General features: G+C 44.8%; 1 protein-coding gene across 1 annotated transcript in view; it reads right to left on the bottom strand.

Annotated features, from left to right (window-relative positions):
• The window catches only part of MYO1E (myosin IE), a 194,131-nt gene that overhangs the window by 86,790 nt on the left and 88,934 nt on the right, over nt 1–18,407 (bottom strand). Inside the window, exons 3-4 of the mRNA XM_080807694.1 lie at nt 18,282–18,371; nt 15,865–15,959 (exon numbers count right to left, since the gene is read on the bottom strand). Coding sequence (XP_080663820.1) covers nt 15,865–15,959; nt 18,282–18,371 — 185 coding nt within the window. The remainder of the gene's footprint in view (nt 1–15,864; nt 15,960–18,281; nt 18,372–18,407) is intronic.

The following is an 18,407-nucleotide window of genomic DNA, read 5'->3' on the forward strand; positions in this document are numbered from 1 at the left end:
TTATTTCAAAATCAATTGTTTAAAAGAGTTTAGAGGAAACGTTGCAAATCTGAGGATGCGAAGGAAGAAGTAGATGGAATATCTGGTTACCTGTGTACATGTGAATGTATATATTCTCCCCCTTGTAAGTTGTCTGGATCAGTGGCTAATAGGTAGGGTCAGCAGGTAGTTGAAAATGGGAGCCTGACGCACAGGGAAAGGTTCTGGATGAGAATACAAGGATGGGAGCGAGAGGAAGTGGGACTACCGAAGAGAAGCGAGCCTGAGCACAGGCTGCACTGGGACCTTGGGGACTGTAGTGGCCACTGGTGGTTCCCACTCAAGCTCTTTTCCCCACCCTCCCCTTCCCTGGCAATTTCCTGACTTGGTTCAGGGATCTCGTCTGGTACACCAGGCACAGAGAGGCTGGTCCCATGCTCAGAGGAGCCCTTCTGCACCTGACCCGCACTCCCAGCAACTCAAGAGTCCATGTGAACAAAGTTGTCCCATTAGACTGAAGGAAGGATTCATGGGAGAGGCTCTTCTCCCCTCTAGGACATAAGGAAGGACGTTACTCTGATTGCCCCTGGTAGCCACTTGCAACCAGCCAGGGGAACCAGAACAAATCTTAGGATGTCTGGATGGTGACGCAGAGAGCTGGAAAGAACCCGGGTCCCTGAGCATCAATGGACCTCCGAGCCACCAGCCCTGAGGTCCCCACGATCTCTCCATGTTCTGTTACGTGGGATAATAAATTGCCTTAATTTACAACTGACAGAATGGGAGAAGATATTTGCAAACGACATGTCAGATTAAGGGCTAGTATCCAAAAATCTATAAAGAACTTATCAAACTCAACACCCAAAGAACAAATAATCCAATTAAGGAATGGGCAGAGGACATGAACAGACATTTCTGCAAAGAAGACATCCAAATGGCCGACAGACACATGAAAAAGTGCTCCACATCACTCGGCATCAAGGAAATACAAATCAAAATCACAATGAGAAACCACCTCCCACCAGTCAGAATGGCTAAAATTAACCAGTCAGGAAATGACAGATGTTGGCAAGGATGCGGAGAAAGGGGAACCCTCCTACACTGTTGGTGGGAATGCAAGCTGGTGCAACCACTCTGGGAAAGAGCATGGAGGTACCTCAAAAAGTTGAAAATAGAGATACCCTATGACCCAGCAACCGCACTACTGGGTATTTACCCTAAAGATACAAACACAGTGATCTGAAGGGGCACGTGCACCCGAATGTTTATTGCAGCAATGTCCACAGTAGCCAAACTATGGAAAGAACCTAGATATCCATCAACAGATGAATGGATAAAGAAGGTGTGGTATATATATACGATGGAATACTATGCAGCCATCAAAAGAAATGAAATCTTGCCATTTGCAATGATGTGGGTGGAACTAGAGGGTATTATGCTTAGCGAAATAAGTCAATCGGAGAAAGACAACTATCATATGATCTCCCTGATATGAGGAAGTGGGGGGGTTGGGGGGTAGGAAAAGAATAAATGAAACAAGATGGGATTGGGAGGGAGACAAACCATAAGAGACTCTTAATCTCACAAAACAAACTGAGGGTTCCCGGTGGGGAGGGGGTAGGGAGAGGGTGGTGGGGTTATGGACATTGGGGAGGGTATGTGCTATGGTGAGTGCTGTGAAGTGTGTAAACCTGGAGATTCACAGACCTGTACCCCTGGGGCTAATAATACATTATATGTTAATAAAAACAATTTAAAAAAGTAAATTGCCTTAATTTCTCAGCCAGGTTGAATTAGATTTTTTGTTGCTGGCAGCTCAAATCGTGTCAAAAGCAATGGGGAGCACTCACATTTCGGGAGCGCTGAGAAAGAAGCTCCCCAAGGAGCTGGGAAGGTGGTAGAGGCGTGAGGGAAAGGAAAAGGACGAACATAGTGTCTTGGGAACTGAAGGAGCTGGAGGCCGACTGTGTCAACATGGCGGGGGGACTGAGAAGACAATGTGAAATCATCCTGCTGGGACGGATTCTCTCAAACCCTACTTTTGGATATAGGGACATACTAGTATTTAACTTGACTCTTAGTTCAAAAGGTATAACCCAAGGGTAAACAATACAGTGACAGTTTAAAAAAAAAAATTTCTTTCTTGATTCCAGAGTTCAAAAGATGAACATAAGTGTGTCTGAGAAATAGTCCAGAAGGTGAGAAATAACATCAATTCCAAAGATTTGAAAGGAGTCAACTAGTGGATGGAATCATTGCAGCACTATACAGGGAGTAAGCAGCTAAGGCACGTCAGGGACTGTTGCATAGGCTTCACATCCATCAATCATCTGACCCGAGTGAGACCTGTAGGGTAGGCGCTCTCAGCCCCATTCTTTGATAAGCAACACTACACAGTTTGTTCAGGGACACACAGCTAGGGAACGGCATTGCTAGGAAACGAGTCTGGCTCTACCACTTCTGATCAAGGCATAAATCCTCATATGGGTTAGCGGGTCAGTTAAAATCAACAGTGTTTTGCAAAGTCACTCCATGAATACCACGGTTCACAGCATCATCAAACTTTTCACTACACCCGAGTCTTTACGGATAGACACCTCCTTAAGGCTTTTGCCAAAAACATTGATTATCTCACAGATGGTGGGAAGTGACAAATAATAGCCTGAATCCCTGTGATCACATGTGATCAAGACGGAGAAACACACCAGAGAAGGTTCGGGACAGCCTCCTCCAAAGATTTAGTTCACATATTCCCTTCCTGGCAGCCCTCCTGGATCTGGGCAAGAACCAGGTCTGAGGGGAAGCAGCTCTGTGCTCACCTGGGGGATTCCAGGGCGGCAGAGAAAGGGGTGATCGGCCACAGCCCGCCCCAACACTGAAAAATAAATCCTCAAGTTCGTGCCATAGCTAAGGGTGTAATCACAGACCTGCCAAAGCCACCGAGTGAATGATAAAAATTCACTCTTGAACGTAATGAGGGAAGTGTGAACAAGACAGAGAGCTCTTGTTTCCTCCCAATCAGTGTTGTCAAGCAGACACAAAGTTCGCCTACAGTCTGCCAAGAAAACCGGCTCATGGCAGCGCTCTTCTCCGCCCAGGCTGACGCACTAGGAAAAGCCTCGAATGTTTAGTCTGAAGACCAAGTTTGAGCCCCAGCTCAGCTACTTACTTATTAGCTTTGAAATTCTTTTCAATGTTATTAGCAGATACTTTACAGCACGCCTTAACAGTTCAAAAACATCCTTGGGGATGCCTGTGTGGCTCACTCAGTTAAGTGTCTGCCTCCAGCTCAGGTCATGATCCCGGGGTCCTGGGATCGAGTCCCGAGTCAGGATCCCTGCTCAGCCGGGGAGTCTGCTTCTCCCTCTCCCTGCCTCCCGTACCACCCCGTTCCACTTATGTGCTCTCTCTCTAATAAATAAAAATAAAATCTTTTAAGAAAACGTGTATTTATGTGTATTTCCTCTTTGGCTTTCCCCATATTCTTTTAAGGCATTAATCCTCGTTTTCTAGCTGAAGCGACTGAAGCTTGCCGAGGTCACAGACTTCACATAGAACAGAACTGAGTCCACCCTGTGACTCAGCCCCCGCAGTCTTTCTTTCTACTACACCACGTGGGTGCTAACAGATGATCACCCAGCTAACCTGACACCTGTTGGCTCAGCACATCAGGGAGACGTGAAAAGAGTATAATAACGGAGTTGAGCAACCCTGGCTCAGAGCGCAGCTTTGCCGCATTGCAAACGTGAGATGTTTAACACGGTTCCTTTGCCGCTGAGACTCCGTTTCTTGACGTGCAAAGCTGGGGGGCGGGGTGGGAAGTGGGGCAGGAACACCTCGTCTGCCAGGTTGTCAATGATACAACTGAAAGATGTAGCGACTTAAAGCAAGGACTCCAAAAGGGGCTACGATTATGATTTGGGATAATATTATTAATTAGCGAGTGAGTCAGGCTTCCTGAATAACATTCTTTGGTGGTAAAGGAATTTCTACAATCACAGCAGCTGGAAGGTAAGAGTTGCAGCGAGCTTGGGGGAAAGGGTAGATTTGAGGTGGTGCTCTTCAAAGCTCTCAGCCAGAGGGCAGTTCTCACGCAGACCCCAGCCCCGGGGTGTGAGCTGACAGGGTCTCCCAAAGCCTGGCCAGAGGGACAGGGAGCCTCAAAGGCCAAGGCTGCTAGGATAAACAAGAAGTTGGGTGGACCAAAGAAACAGAAGCTCCAATGCTAATAATAAAAGGTTTGAAATACATCAAAGACAGGAAGGTAGCTTGAGAATCCATGAGACACTTGATGGTGCAGACACAGAGAACGGAGACGGGACACAAGCCAAATATTACAGGGGCTCTGATTTTTTTTTTTTTTCAATCTTTTCATCTTTAACCTTTACTACTCCAAAGCTTAGGGATTCCAAATCCAAAATGTCTTTTGAAGCAGATAATTCAGAAATCTTAGACCCAATCGTGACAGCTATCTCCTTTTCCTCTATGAAGGTTTTCATATTCAGTCACCCCATGTTAGGGACGTATCTTCAAACTATCTCTCAGGTCTTTATTTATTCCTAAAACAATATTTACTCGTCACGGATTCAGGATGCCACCTGCCAAGACTTTGCAAACTGGTGTTGGACACATTAAGGACAGAATGCCCTAGTCTTTGGAAAACAAATGCAGTAGAATATTTTAAAGCAAAAAATAAAATTAAGAACTGCCCCCAACGCAATGCTTTCAAATTGACAACACAGTTTTAAAACAAGCCAGGATGGCAAGAGCTGACGGGGGCCGAAAGGGATAGGAATTCATTTTTTTTTTTTAAGATTGTATTTATTTTTTGACAGGCAGAGATCACAAGTAGGCAGAGAGGCAGGCAGAGAGAGAGGGGGAAGCAGGCTCCCTGCTGAGCAGAGAGCCCGACGCGGGGCTCGATCCCAGGACCCTGGCCGAAGGCAGAGGCCCCAACCCACTGAGCCACCCAGGCGCCCCAGGAATTCATTTTTGATAGCGGCAATACAACTGCCACATACATGTTCTTCATAGACCCTTAGATCCCCACAGAGGTCACCTGGCAAGGGCCCCAGAAACACCGCCGAGCTCTTGTCTGGAAATACAGACGGTAAAGAATACACAAAAACCTGCTGGTTCTCCCTCCCCTTTTACTACATGATTTACCTCTTACCACATAACTATTTTATTTTTAAAAAAGATTTTATTTTTTTATTTGAGAGGGAGGGAGAGACAGAAAGAGAAAGAGAGGGAGCACGCATGAGCAGGGGGAGGGAGAAGCAGACTCCCCACCGAGCAAGGAGTCCAACTCGGAACTAGATCCCAGGACCCTGGGATCATGACCTGAGCCCAAGGCAGATGCTTAACCAACTGAGCCACCCAGTTCCCCTGACACAATTATTTTATTAAACAGATTGGCAATGATGTCTCTGGGAGATCCAAAGGCATCACATATGTAGTTCTATAACACAAACCCAAATTCTGCATTTTGTAGCACGGAAGACAGATGAGATAAGCGGATATGGGTTGCCATGTAATGGACTCATAGGTGTCTACTTGTGTCTTCAGGAGCTCATCATCGTCAATGACACTGACGGAGCTCGAGTGGTTGTGTTTATCTGTTGGCACCGTCCAGAGTCCCCATGACGGTGCCCATCCTGATGTCACACATCCTGATGTCACACATCAGTTTCCTCTTCACCTTTCCAGCTCAAGTCAGGGCCTCATAACCTCCCCAGCTACCTGTATGCTCTCAAGATCTCACCTCTTTTCTACGCATAGACTTCCTATTGTCAACCAGCCTTTTGTGCATTGTGTCCCTGCACAGGCTTACCCCAGATCACCCAGCCTGTCATTCAAGGAGGGACCTGTCACCCAATCACACTTACCTCCCGGCAGGGCTACACAAATGCTACGTGGCTACGATACAGAAACAGAAGTAGAACTGGCCTGCAAGTAATTTACAAGGACAACGTGTCAATAGAAACCTTTAACAACCACACTGATATCCTCCTCACTTTCTCCCCATCACACAGTGTGGGTTCCAGAGACTCTCAAGCCATTCATGTTTTCTTCCTCCTACACATCTGGGGAGGGCTCAAATCAAGTCCCAGCATCTCCATGACACCTTTGCTGACTGTTCTAGTCCAAAGTGATCTCCCCCTCACTTAAACACAAATAGCACTTAGAGCTTCTTTCAAGTGTTTCGGTTTCAAAAGCATCATGAAATAAACATTTATTGTGTGTACCACAGAAACCCAGAAGTCTAACACCAGTTTCTAGTCATCAAGGATTGAAAAGCTACTTAAAATAAGCACATGCAAATTAAATAATCACGACACTAAGTAGGTGAAAATGAGGGCTATATGAGGTGGTACTGAAATTCAGGAAATGAAGAGATCACTGGCTTGAGGTCGATGAGAAAGGCTGGGGGAGGTGAGGAGGGGCTGGGAGAACTACCCAGGCAAGGACTTGGAGGCAGAAGTGAACCTGACCCACTGGAGGGCAAAAAAAAAAAAAAAAAAAAATACAGCCATTTGGTTAGAACAGTAGAAAATAAAGTGGGAGGTGTCCCAAGTTAGGGACTTCGGTCTCTACTAGAGCTACGGACTTTGGACCCTACTAGGCAATGGAGAGCCACTGAGATATTTTGGCAGAAGTGAACGGTTTAAATGACAACATTAAAGGACAACAGTTGGAAAGCATTCATCTAGCAACCATGTCTGGAAAAGAGAGAGTTGGTGAAGTAGTATGTTCGGGGGTAAGATAAAAAGAACCATCACGAATTTGTGAAATTTGAGATGCTGCGTGTCATGTACACGGGATTATTACACTGATAACTTGTGCTTCAGGCAGGAGCTGCTACACTTTTCCCCATAAAGGCCCGGGTACGGTCTCCATCACTACCCAGCTGCGACAGTGTAGCACAGAGGCAGTCAAAGATAATATGGACACAGATGGCTAACGCTTTGTTCCAGTGAGATTTTATTCACAAAAACATGCAAGAGGCCATAGTTTTTGAAACTGCAGGTTAGGAAAAAGGCCTACACTGGAGATCCAGGCTCTCTCATTTCCCACAATTGGAGTTCTTTCTCATGTCTTCAAGTGTTAACACCCATTTGATAAAGAGTGACCCCAATTTTTAGTTGCGAAGAACTCAGATAATTTAAATATGCCTCCTTATAAATTTGTCAAAGGAACATACGCATTGAAACCCTTCAAGGTAGCTTCTTACACAGATATTAACCAAATCAAAAGATCTCCTAAATTCTGAAAAGGTAAACAAAATGAGTATATATTAAATGTTTATTTAATAATTATTAGAATTCTATTATTTCCTATAGGTCAACTTTATAATACATTGTTATTTTATTTTTACGTGCCAAGTATGCATAATTTTTGATAGCACATGAGGGTATCTTTGATAAATGCACACATTTAAAACTACGTGGCTTGCAAGGGACACAGTATGGGGTGAGAAGCGGGGTTATCTCAGAAACTGATCTGTTGGTTTCCTCCACTGAGGAAGTCTTACTTTAACAGAATGCACCAAATGCAAGGATCCATAACCGTAATTCCCTCACACCTATCCAGGACTAACAAGGAAATCAAGATAAAGAAATGGCCCAAGGAAAAATGAAAATAGTTGGGATGGGGAGGGAGACAAACCATGAGAGACTCTTAATCTCAGGAAACAAACTGAGGGTTGCCAGGGGGAGGGAGGTGGGAGGGATGGGGGTGGCTGGGTGATGGACTGGGGAGGGTATGTGCTATGGTGAGTGCTGTGAATTGTGTAAGACTGATGACTCACAGACCTGTACCCCCGAAGCAAATAATACGTTAGATGTTAATAAAAAAAAAAAAAAGAAAAAGGAGAAATGGCCCAGGTATGGCCATCTAGTACATACATGCGTTTTCACTTCTCAGGAAGAAACTGAGATTCACATACTCATAAGGTCATGTTCATTCAGGAACTCCATCTGTCTGCCTTCTACTGGTGACAAAGCACAATCATCAGCTTCCTGGGTTACAGAAGGCATCATGGCCAACAACCTGTAAAGGATTAGGTTCAAGCAAGCATCTGTGGTTCGGGGGGAGAAGACCTTTACCACAGGAGCTCAAGTCCTGGATAACTAACCTTTCCTCACAGTATATGGTAGCTTTATCCCCTCCAGGGAAATGTGGGATGTCTGAGACACAGAGAGGGGTCACTGACTATAGGGTGCAGAGAAAGTGCATGGGGTTTAAGGTCAGACAGGGCCAAGTTCAAATAGAGACTCTGCCATTTACTAGTTGGAGGATCTTAGTTCTCAAGCCTCCTTCCTGCATGAAACCTTGAGAAATAATAATGTCAAGCCCCAGGGAGGAGGATGAGACCACCTGGGCAGAGAGTGCCCAGGAGAGGGCTGGGACTTGGGCTGGGGGGTGGGTTTGCACGCTGCCCATGCTAGCGGTGCTTCAACACAAGAGGCAACTAGGAATTAGGATTCCAGTTGCCTTCATCTTGGTTCTCCACTAGAAAAACTGGGGAGCCTGAAAAAAATATACTGATGCTTGGGGCCCACCACCAGAGATCAGCTGAAATGGACCCTCTAGATGTGGGGCCTCAGTGTCTTTAGAGCCACTGAAATAATAAGGCAATCCGGGCATTGGAAACCTTTAAACCTGGAAAGTCAAACTAGAGAATGCAAGGGACGGTGGATGAAAGTGTCATGTAGAGCAGCCATTCTCCTGACCTATCTGCCCGTGGGCTGTTGGAGAAGACTTGGGGAACACCTAAGGCGAATCCCGGGTGTTTACTCATGACTAGGAGTTGACCTGATGGATGGCAGGGGCCGGCAGGAGAGTGCAGGTTACTAAAAGGGGGGTTGACCTACATGGGAGTCAGGGTGGGAAAATAAACAGCAGAAATGCTGGGTGTTCCCCAGGCAAACAGACCACGGAGGAGTAGACCACCCTACTTCACTGTCTCCAGATAGAGGCAGGGGCCATGGTCTGATGGCCGGGGCCAACGTGATCATCCCCCTGCCCTGAATTCCACCTTAAAATGGGAATCTGGCTCCCCTCGTGGACTCTGTTCCAGGGAAATAATTAACTGAGCTGTCTAGGGCAGAATCCTCCTTATAAAATCAGGCTTGGGAGTCTAATTCACTCTTGTTCGTGGTGTGCTTGGCCACAGTCAGCCTCCCCGAGGCTGCCCCAAGTGCAGCTATTTCGACAAGTCAAGTCTATAAATGTTTGCAAAACTCAGGACCAAAGCTTGGATGGAGGACTGAACTTGAGAAAGCACCTGTCTTCTTCCTTGAGTTCTTTCTTCTTTAATATGATGGGTTGTTTTTTTTTAAGATTTTATTTATTTATTTGACAGACAGAGATTACAAGTAGGCAGAGAGGCAGGCAGAGAGAGAGAGAGGAGGAAGCAGGCTCCCCGCTGAGCAGAAAGCCTGGGATCATGACCTGAGCCGAAGGCAGAGGCTTTAACCCACTGAGCCACCCAGGTGCCCCGAGTTCTTTCTTCTTAAATTCAATCTGCTATGCTGATTTCTAGTCCCAGAATAGTCAGCTGCCAATCCATCCTGTCACCATATCCACCTCTTAGGAAAACATGAGTAGTTCTGGGAGGAAACTGATAATACCGCCTTTATGTGCTGCCGTCCTCCCCTCTAAAGAGCATCATACCTGGAAACTTGGGAGGGGAAGATCTAAAAGAACATAGGAGAGATGAGGCCATCATTAATTTTTTATTTCCTAATGAGATGATTCTAAAAACTCCTAGCCTTACCAGCCGTGGCAGAAGTCCTTAATACAAGGAGTGGGCTTCCCTTCCAGCCCCCAGGACAATGGGTTCATTTTCTGTTCCCAAATGCATTCGGGCAAGCAGCATTCCACTCAGTCTCCAACTCTCCCGGCGCCAGGGGCTGCGGTGGCTTGCAAACTTGGGCGTGTCTATGGAAAACAGCATTTCCCTACTCTCTCTTCCCTCCAGCATTACTTGGAAGAAAGAGTTCCAAAACCGGGAAAGACCTCAGAGGTCATCTGGTCAATCAGTTCACCCATAGAAGAAGAAACTGAGGCCCAGACAAGTGTTGGGTTTGCTGCCCAGGATCCCCGCGCTGGGGAGAAGGAACCACAGCATCTCAGAGACAGCAAAACGACCTTCTCAAAGCAGATAAACCACAGCTCTTAGGCAGTAAGGAATTAACACAAAGAGAGGTCAGGTTTTGCCTTCTGCCTCAGGAGGACTCTCTAGGGGCCTGGAATGTCCTGCCTGATTCGAGTGCCTCTGTTTGCCTGGGGGCTTTCGGGAACAGTGACTAATGTAAGGGCTTTGGAAAGCATCATATAAGTACTGACCCCTGGAGGAACTAGAGACTATAGGCATTAGCCTAAAATCACGGAGAGGGGGCAAGGGGGTGGGTGGGTGGGGTGGAGTAGGGGAGGTGGGTCAGTACATGACCAAGTCCAGATTAAAACTCTAGACACCAAAGGTTCGGGTAAACTTCCCTGGTTGGCAAGGCTACATGGCCAACTCACACATCATAACCGGAAGAAGGTAACACCATCCATGACTCCAGGGGGAGAGGATGACCAGAAGCTTCTTATTTGGACCCCTCCCAGACCTCCTTTGGTCTGGTTCTGATGCGTATCCTTTTGCCATAATAAAACTGTAACCGCAAGCACAGCACTTTTTTAAGCTCGGTAAACCAATCTGGTAAATTATTGAACTCAAAGTGGTGGTGGGAACCCCTGAACTTGGATCCAGCTGGCCAGAAGTGAGGGTGCCCTGGGGACCCCCAAACTTGCAGCTGGTGTCTGAAGGGCAAGCGGCCTTCCGCAGGACTGTGCCTTAACCTGTGAAGTGTGGCCCAAGTCTGGGTAGTTAGTTCAGGAGCCAGAGCAGAAATCTGTTCTACCTTCTCCTGAAGGTACCCGACACCCCAGAAACCCTTGGAGCAAGCCTTCAAGTCTTTGTCACGTGAACAGCTGCAGGATTCTAGAAAAGGAACATATCCCACTTCCGTGCCCATGCACCGGCAGCGATGGCAAGGGGGATTTTGAGTGGGCGACATTTGGGCTGGGTTCCTCAAGCGGCTTCCAGACTCGTGAAGCTCAGGAAACAAGACCATTCCCTTCTTTCTCATCTCATTAGAGACCCGGAAGGAAGGACAAAGGGCACAGGACTGAGTCAGAAAACTCACCCTATATTCGCTCCTTCAGTTCCAGTCAAGAAAATGCCTCCCACCTAATCCACTGGTCAGTGACCTCCACCTGGGGTTACACAGAAGCATTTCCTCCTAAGCAATAACTCATCAGCACCTAAGAATCCCTTCCAAAGGGGCTTGACCTGCATCTAATTAAGTATGTAGATCTAACTTCCAATTTACAGAAAAGCCAGTCAAAGGAATTAGTGTAACGAGACCATCAGGGAGCAATTAGACAAATCTAGAAGGTGTGTCTACACGGAAACGGGATCTTTCTCTTCACCAAGTCAACACCATGAAAATACAATGGTGAGAGTAGGGAAACTATGGTAGGATTAAAAAAAAAAAAAAGGAAAAAAGAAAGATTCATGACCATTGTGGGGGGAAAAAGGCGGGGGGCGCCTGGGTGGCTCAGGCAGTTAAGCGACTCTTGGTTTCAGCTCACTCACGATCTCAGGGTCATGGGATCGAGCCCCACATCAGGCTCCACACTCACGGGAAGTCTGCTGGAGATTCTCTGCCTCTGCCCCTCCCCACCCTCGAGTGCACTCACGCTCTTGCTCTCTCTCTCTCAAATAAATTAATTAATGAAAAAAAAAGGAGATTCACGACCACATGCAACCAGTGTTCCTTGATTGATGTAAGCTGGCAGGTAAGGACATGTTTGTAACAATTAGAGAAATTTGAATGTGAACTGCTTATTTTTAGATGATATTAAATTATGTCTAATTATTTAGTTGTGATAATGGTCCTGGCGCTAAGAAAGGGAAAAAAAAATTAAGATTTTATTTATTTATTTAAGAGAGAGGGAAAGAGAGGGATAGAGAAACTGAACTGGATTCCACCCTCAGCTTGGAGCCCAACGCAGGGGTCGATCCCTGATCGCAAGATGAGGACCTGAGCTTAAACCAAGAGTCAGAGCACTTAAGCGACTGAGCCACCCAGGCGCCCCAGAAAGGAAATGTTTTTATTTTCCAGAGATATGTATAGAAGTATTTAGAGGCAAAATGTCACAAAGTCTATATTTACCTTGAAATACCTGAAATCTGTATTTACCTTGAAAGGTTTCAGGGTTCTTGCTTTATAGCTTTGACTTTGGAATCATGTAAATATTTTATATAATTATAAAACAAAATTAAAATTAAAAATTGTAAACTCCTACAATCCAAAATAAAATAAATGAACTTGTTAGGTTAGGCTGGCACAAATGACACAGAAAAGGATTATTTTAAGTGACTTTTAAGACCTAATATTTTAACTGTACATTCTATGGACGAAAAGAATAACAAATTTTATTTTATTTTATTATTATTTTTTAAAGATTTTATTTATTTATTTGACAGAGAGAGAGATCACAAGTAGGCAGAGAGGCAGACAGAGAGAGAGGAGGAAGCAGGCTCCCTGCCAAGCAGAGAGCCTGATGTGGGGCTTGATCCCAGAACCCTGAGATCATGACCCGAGCCGAAGGCAGAGGCCTAACCCACTGAGCCCCCCAGGTGCCCCAAGAATAACAAATTTTAAAGTGAACTCAGTATTGCTATTAATAATATTGGGTTATTTTAAAGCATTAACAAAACTTATTTGCTTTATCTATTATATATGTTTATTCATTAATATTTATACTTTTCGCACACACAGTTTAAAGCAATTAACTGTGATGATGTCATCAGGAACCAAGATTTTCAGCATAAGAAAAATGTGGGACAGGGCACCTGAGTGGCTCAGTTGGTTAAGTGTCTGACTCTTGGTTTCAGCTCAGGTCAGGATCTCATGGCTGGTGGGACTGAGCCCAGAGTTGAGTTCCACGCTCAGCGGGGAGTCTGCTTGAGATTCTCGCCCTCTGCCCCTCCCCCACTCGCATGCATTTGGGCTCTAAAATAAATGGATAGATCTTTAAAAAAAAAAAAAAGAAAGAAAAATGGGGTACAAATATAAATATCAAAGAACCAAACACCCTATAATCTTTTTTTAACTAGAGCTTGACTTTATTTATTTATTTATTTATTTATTTATTTATTTCCAGGGTTCTAGGATTCATTGTTTATACACCGCACCCTGTGCTCCATGCAATGTGTGCCCTCCTTAATGCCCATCACCAAGCTCACCTAACCCCACACCCCCATCTCCTCCCTATAATCTTAAAAATGAACTGAAAGGGGCACCTGGGTGGCTCAGAGGGTTAAGCCTCTGCCTTCGGCTCAGGTCACAGTCTCAGGGTCCTGGGATCGAGCCCCGCATCGGGCTCTCTGCTCAGCGGGGAGCCTGCTTCCCCCCTCTCTCTCTGCCTGCCTCTCTGCCTGCTTGTGATCTCTGTCTGTCAAATAAATAAATTAAAAAAAAAATGAACTGAAAATTATCAGGATGTACTCATGTTTGTTTTTCTTAAAAAAGTTCATTTTTTTGGCCTTTTAGCACTCTTAGTGACTAGACTGGTAGTCTCTAAGGACCATTTCCCAGTAAAATGAACTTTTTGGTGACATGGCTGATTCCAGGGCTCAGCAGAAAATGCACAAGAGAGCCTATACCTTTTTTTTGTCTTTTTTTTTTTTTTTTTTTTGAAGCAATCTCTACTCCCAACATGGGGTTAGAACTCAAACCCCTGAGATCAAGAGCCACATGTTCCACCCACTAAGCCAGCCATGCACCCTAAGAACCTGACATCTTTTTTTTTTTTTTAAAGATTTTATTTATTTATTTGACAGACAGAGATCACAAGCAGGTAGAGGCAGGCAGAGAGAGAGGAGGAAGCAGGCTCCCTGCTGAGCAGAGAGCCCGATGCGGGCCTCGATCCCAGGACCCTGAGATCATGTCCTGAGCTGAAGGCAGAGGCTTTAACCCGCTGAGCCACCCAGGCACCCCAAGAGCCTGACATCTTAACTAAGGAAACCATCAAAGTCTATTGGGGTCACGTCAAAGGGACATAGGAGCCAATACAAATGGCTCTCAATGGCCAAAGACAGGACCATTTGAACCCCAAAGAAAAATCATCACGTAAGTAAACAGGTAACATATTTAAAACCCATTTGTTTGAAAAGACGCTGGGAAAAAAAAAAAAAACCAAAAAAAAACCAGTTTACTCTGGGAGGTTGCTAGGGCATCAACTCATTGCTTCAAAAGTTGGTAAATAAAGACAACAAATCAAGCCTTATATCTAATTTCCCCCACATAAATCGTATTTTAAGTAACCCAGTAAAAGAATTCCAAGTAATAAATGTAGAAGGAATGACAGAATTAGAAAACAACTATTTTTCAACCACTAACTAAACCATGACATGAAATGAGAATTTATATTGGACGGACCCACTGGTTGTCTGAACAGCACACCAAGAGGCCAACAAACCCTAAGTGCACAGCATCATGGACGAAACATTTTGCCAAAATAGTAAATCCAAACCTGATTAAACTTTTAGATCTAATGACAATTTTACAGGAAATCCAGGGGACAGTGCAATGTTACACAGTACATAACCAGCTAATCCCAGACTGTGGAAAATTCTGCAGGACAAATAACTTTTTCTTAACAAACAAGAGCCAAGTAAACAAAAAGAATCAGAGAAAATAATTAATGATTAGGAGACCTGAGACACAAACATCCAAGGGCTCTGTGTGAGCCTTGTTGGGAGCCCGAGTGAAAACAAGACATGGAATTCAGATACGGGTAACACTAGGTAACTTTAAAAGGATTATTCATTTTTCAGGTATGGTAAGAACGATTGTTGAGAGGCACATCCTAATTCAGTGACAAAGTGAAATGATTCTCAACCTGGGATTTGCTTTAAATAACCAAGTAGGGGCAGGATAGAAGGACCAGAGCATTGGCCAAGAGAGTAAGATCTGCACAAGCTTAGAAACAGATCCACGGGAGCATATTATAATATATATTATATATATATATGGATATATAATTATAATTCTCTTTCTCATCTTTGTTTGTAAACATCCAGAGCTTAAAATTCTTCAAAAGCGCTTCAGTTAAAAAAACGGAAGATCTAAAAAGAGGAATGCAAATATGACAGAATGTTAATAGCCGTCAAGTTCTAAGTGATGGGAATATGGATGCTTCTGTTTTCCATATGTTTGAAAATGTTCATAATAATAAACAAAATCGTGAAATCACTTAAACCCAGCAAAGACTCAGAGTTGGCTCAGGTCGGAAGTATTCTGAGATGCAGCCATGGACACCTAAGCCTGGTGTTTGCCAGGGATGCCCTCAGTAGATTAAAAGCAAAAGACAAAGGATACTGAAAAAGTCTGAACTTGAACTACTAAATTATTAAGGAAAGGAAAAAGAGGGACCTAGGGAAAAGGACTCCAGCTGACAATATAGAGAAGCACACTTAGTGTACTCCTGACATAAAAGATCTCCACTTCAGAGTGAAGCCACGGTCAAGTGGGAGGGGAGATATTTTATGACGTTAATTCAGGCAGGCTAGCACTATGTGCCCTCGAGGCTTAATGCCCTCCATGACAGAAGTATAAACCACAACCCCAGGGAAGCAAAATCTTTTACAATTTGGAGTTATAAAATAAACCAAGACAAAGCAGACGGCCTGCTTGTTTCTTGGATACGTCAATCAGCTTCCGACCCCAGCACCTATAGAAAAAAAACAGCGTTCCTTGACTGTGAACGTGAACTCTACCAGGGTCTCATGCCTTCTACTCCGAAGAAGGCTCTTTCCCATACCTGATGATGACACACTGGTTCTCTCTGTCAATGATCATGTTTCTGAACATATTATCTGCAAGAGCATAGATATGTGGTGGGTTTTCATACTGTGCCTAGAGAAGCAAAAAAAAACAAAAGCAAAACCACGGTCAGGGAGAGTGACATGTCACATTTCTTTTCTTGGTCTTAACAATGGATTTGCCCCTGTACAGTTCCAATCTGAAGGCTTGTATAACACAGAATTCATAAGCTTGCCTAGGTCCTCAGGAGTTACACTTAAGAAATGAAGAGAGGACCGGAAAGGACTCCTCCGTCAGCAAGGGTGTGATTCAGCCTTCAGATGGGAAGATGTCTTCAGGTAACTCTGGCACCACACCCTTCCTCCCAACACGCCTCGGCCGATCACATTCCATTTCTAAATGTTTCTGAAGACATCCGGGCAACAGGTCTTACGAGAGGCCTACTAAAAACTTGGATCTGACTTTTTCTGGAATTCTGAAGTCCTACATAACTTTTTTCTAAGAGTTAAGTTGGAGATGCTGGCAGCCCAGAAGAAATGAAGTGACACCATCTATGAATGAGGAGAAAACCCAAACATTTTCCCTAAGAAGAGGGCAAGAGGTGTAGTAGTTCTTTAAAGGGATAAACTGATTTGACCAGTTTGTTTCACCTCATTGGGCAGGAAAAACAAAAAAAATCCTACCACACCAAGATATCCTCCTGAGGCTTTAGACTCATGGGCTAGCTTAGCTATGAGCTACGCCTGAATACAAATCCACCAGTAAATTCACTGTGTCAGGACGATTTAGCCCCCCACTTTCCTCAGCTTCTTGAGATTTAACATCAGTACCTCAAAAATTACTAAAAAGAAAAATAGTTCATGTGCTATGAATCTGAAGAAAGAAGTTGCCTTACATTTAAGGCTAACTCACATCAGAGAGGGAAGGGCATGGCAGATACAGTGAGAAGACATTTGGACTCTGTCACCCTACCCTGGTCCCAGCTCTCAAGTAGGAATAATATTGTCCTACAGTCAACAGAGCTGCGTACTTAACTTCTCTGAGCCTTACTCTCCTCATCTGTGAAATGGGGCTGGACGGTAACACACAGTCAGCACCCAGGGCTGTTTAATGACTGTGGTGGTGGAACACAGTACCTAGCATTCAGCAAACACCGATTTTACAACACTCTTAGCATCAGCAGCTAAGAATAAATATATCTTTTAAAAGTCCGGGGCGGGGCGCCTGGGTGGCTCATGATCTGCCTTCGACTCAGATCATGATCCCAGGGTCCTGGGATCGAGGCCCACATCGGGCTCTCTGCTTGGCAGGGAGCCTGCTTCCTCCTCTCTCTCTCTCTGCCTGCTTCTCAGCCTACTTGTGATCTCTATCTGTCAAATAAATAAATAAAATCTTAAAAAAAAAAAAAAAAGTCCAGGGCATTTCTTTAAAGAGAAGTTTTTAAGAGATAAAGGGTCCAAAAGGGACTTGCATAACAACAGTTTTCAGAGGACGGGAGAGAAACGACATGAATGCACAGCACTCCCAGCCACCCTGCTTTGGTCGTGGCCATCATTGAGAACGCCGAGCCAGCTCCGAGCCTGCTGCTCTGGGAGGCCCACTGCTCAGGGCGCCAGGGCAGGGCCCAGCCTCTGCTGACAGTGTGTCCCTTGTGCCGGGCTCCCATAAAGGCAGCATTATCAAAGGTCTTTCGCGTGGCAGCCTCCTTGGGCTCCAGCTACCAGCACCATTCATCTGGCAACAATGGGCTGGGCTCTTGCTCTGGGTAAATTGCCCTCCACTTCAACTGATGAATTTGTGTGGGCTCTCTTTTGTTTGTTTTCCAGGGGTCAGGATTAATGAATGCTCTCGTGCTTCTGCTGCAGAGGAGAGAAGGGGAAAGAGGCAGGGAAGGGGTGGCCTGGGGATGTCAGGAAATACAGTCATCAGATTTACAGTTTCTGTTTTTACCAGACAGCTGAAATGGCTACAGAGCTGGATCTGAATAGGGACCAGAGTCACATTAATAAAGAAGTCACGAAAAGATTCATTTTTCAGGTTCCATGCAGAGCCATAGCTAAGGTTCTGATTTGGAGGGAATGGTTCTCATCACCCTATTTATTCTTTTACCTGTTAACTGATTTTTCAGTCCTTAGAATTCTGTGGCCTGTGTGGAAGGAGGGAGCCCCGCCTCCCCCACCAAACTGTAGGTCTTACATCCTATTTGACTAATTTTGTACAATATTCCTATATTAGATAGTCCTATGCTTTTTAGAGCAGCACATCATTAAAAAACAAACGATGTCACCCACTTGAGCTTCCCCAATAAATCATTCACAGTAAGAAAATGCAAATGTATTGCCAACTTCAAGAAAAATTACTTGTGCATCATAAAAGCCCCAAACACTACAGTAATTTATGTGGCATAGAACTTACCGCTCCTTGGTACATTTCAATTTCCTTTTCCCCAAAATACGGCATCTGCTTGAAAGGGTTGACTGAGATTAATACGGATCCTATGTATGTCTGAATTTATATCCAGTTAAGGTCCACCATTAATCT

Source organism: Martes martes (assembly GCF_963455335.1).
Source record: "Martes martes genome assembly, chromosome: 7".
In the NCBI taxonomy this organism is placed as follows: Eukaryota; Metazoa; Chordata; class Mammalia; order Carnivora; family Mustelidae; genus Martes; species Martes martes.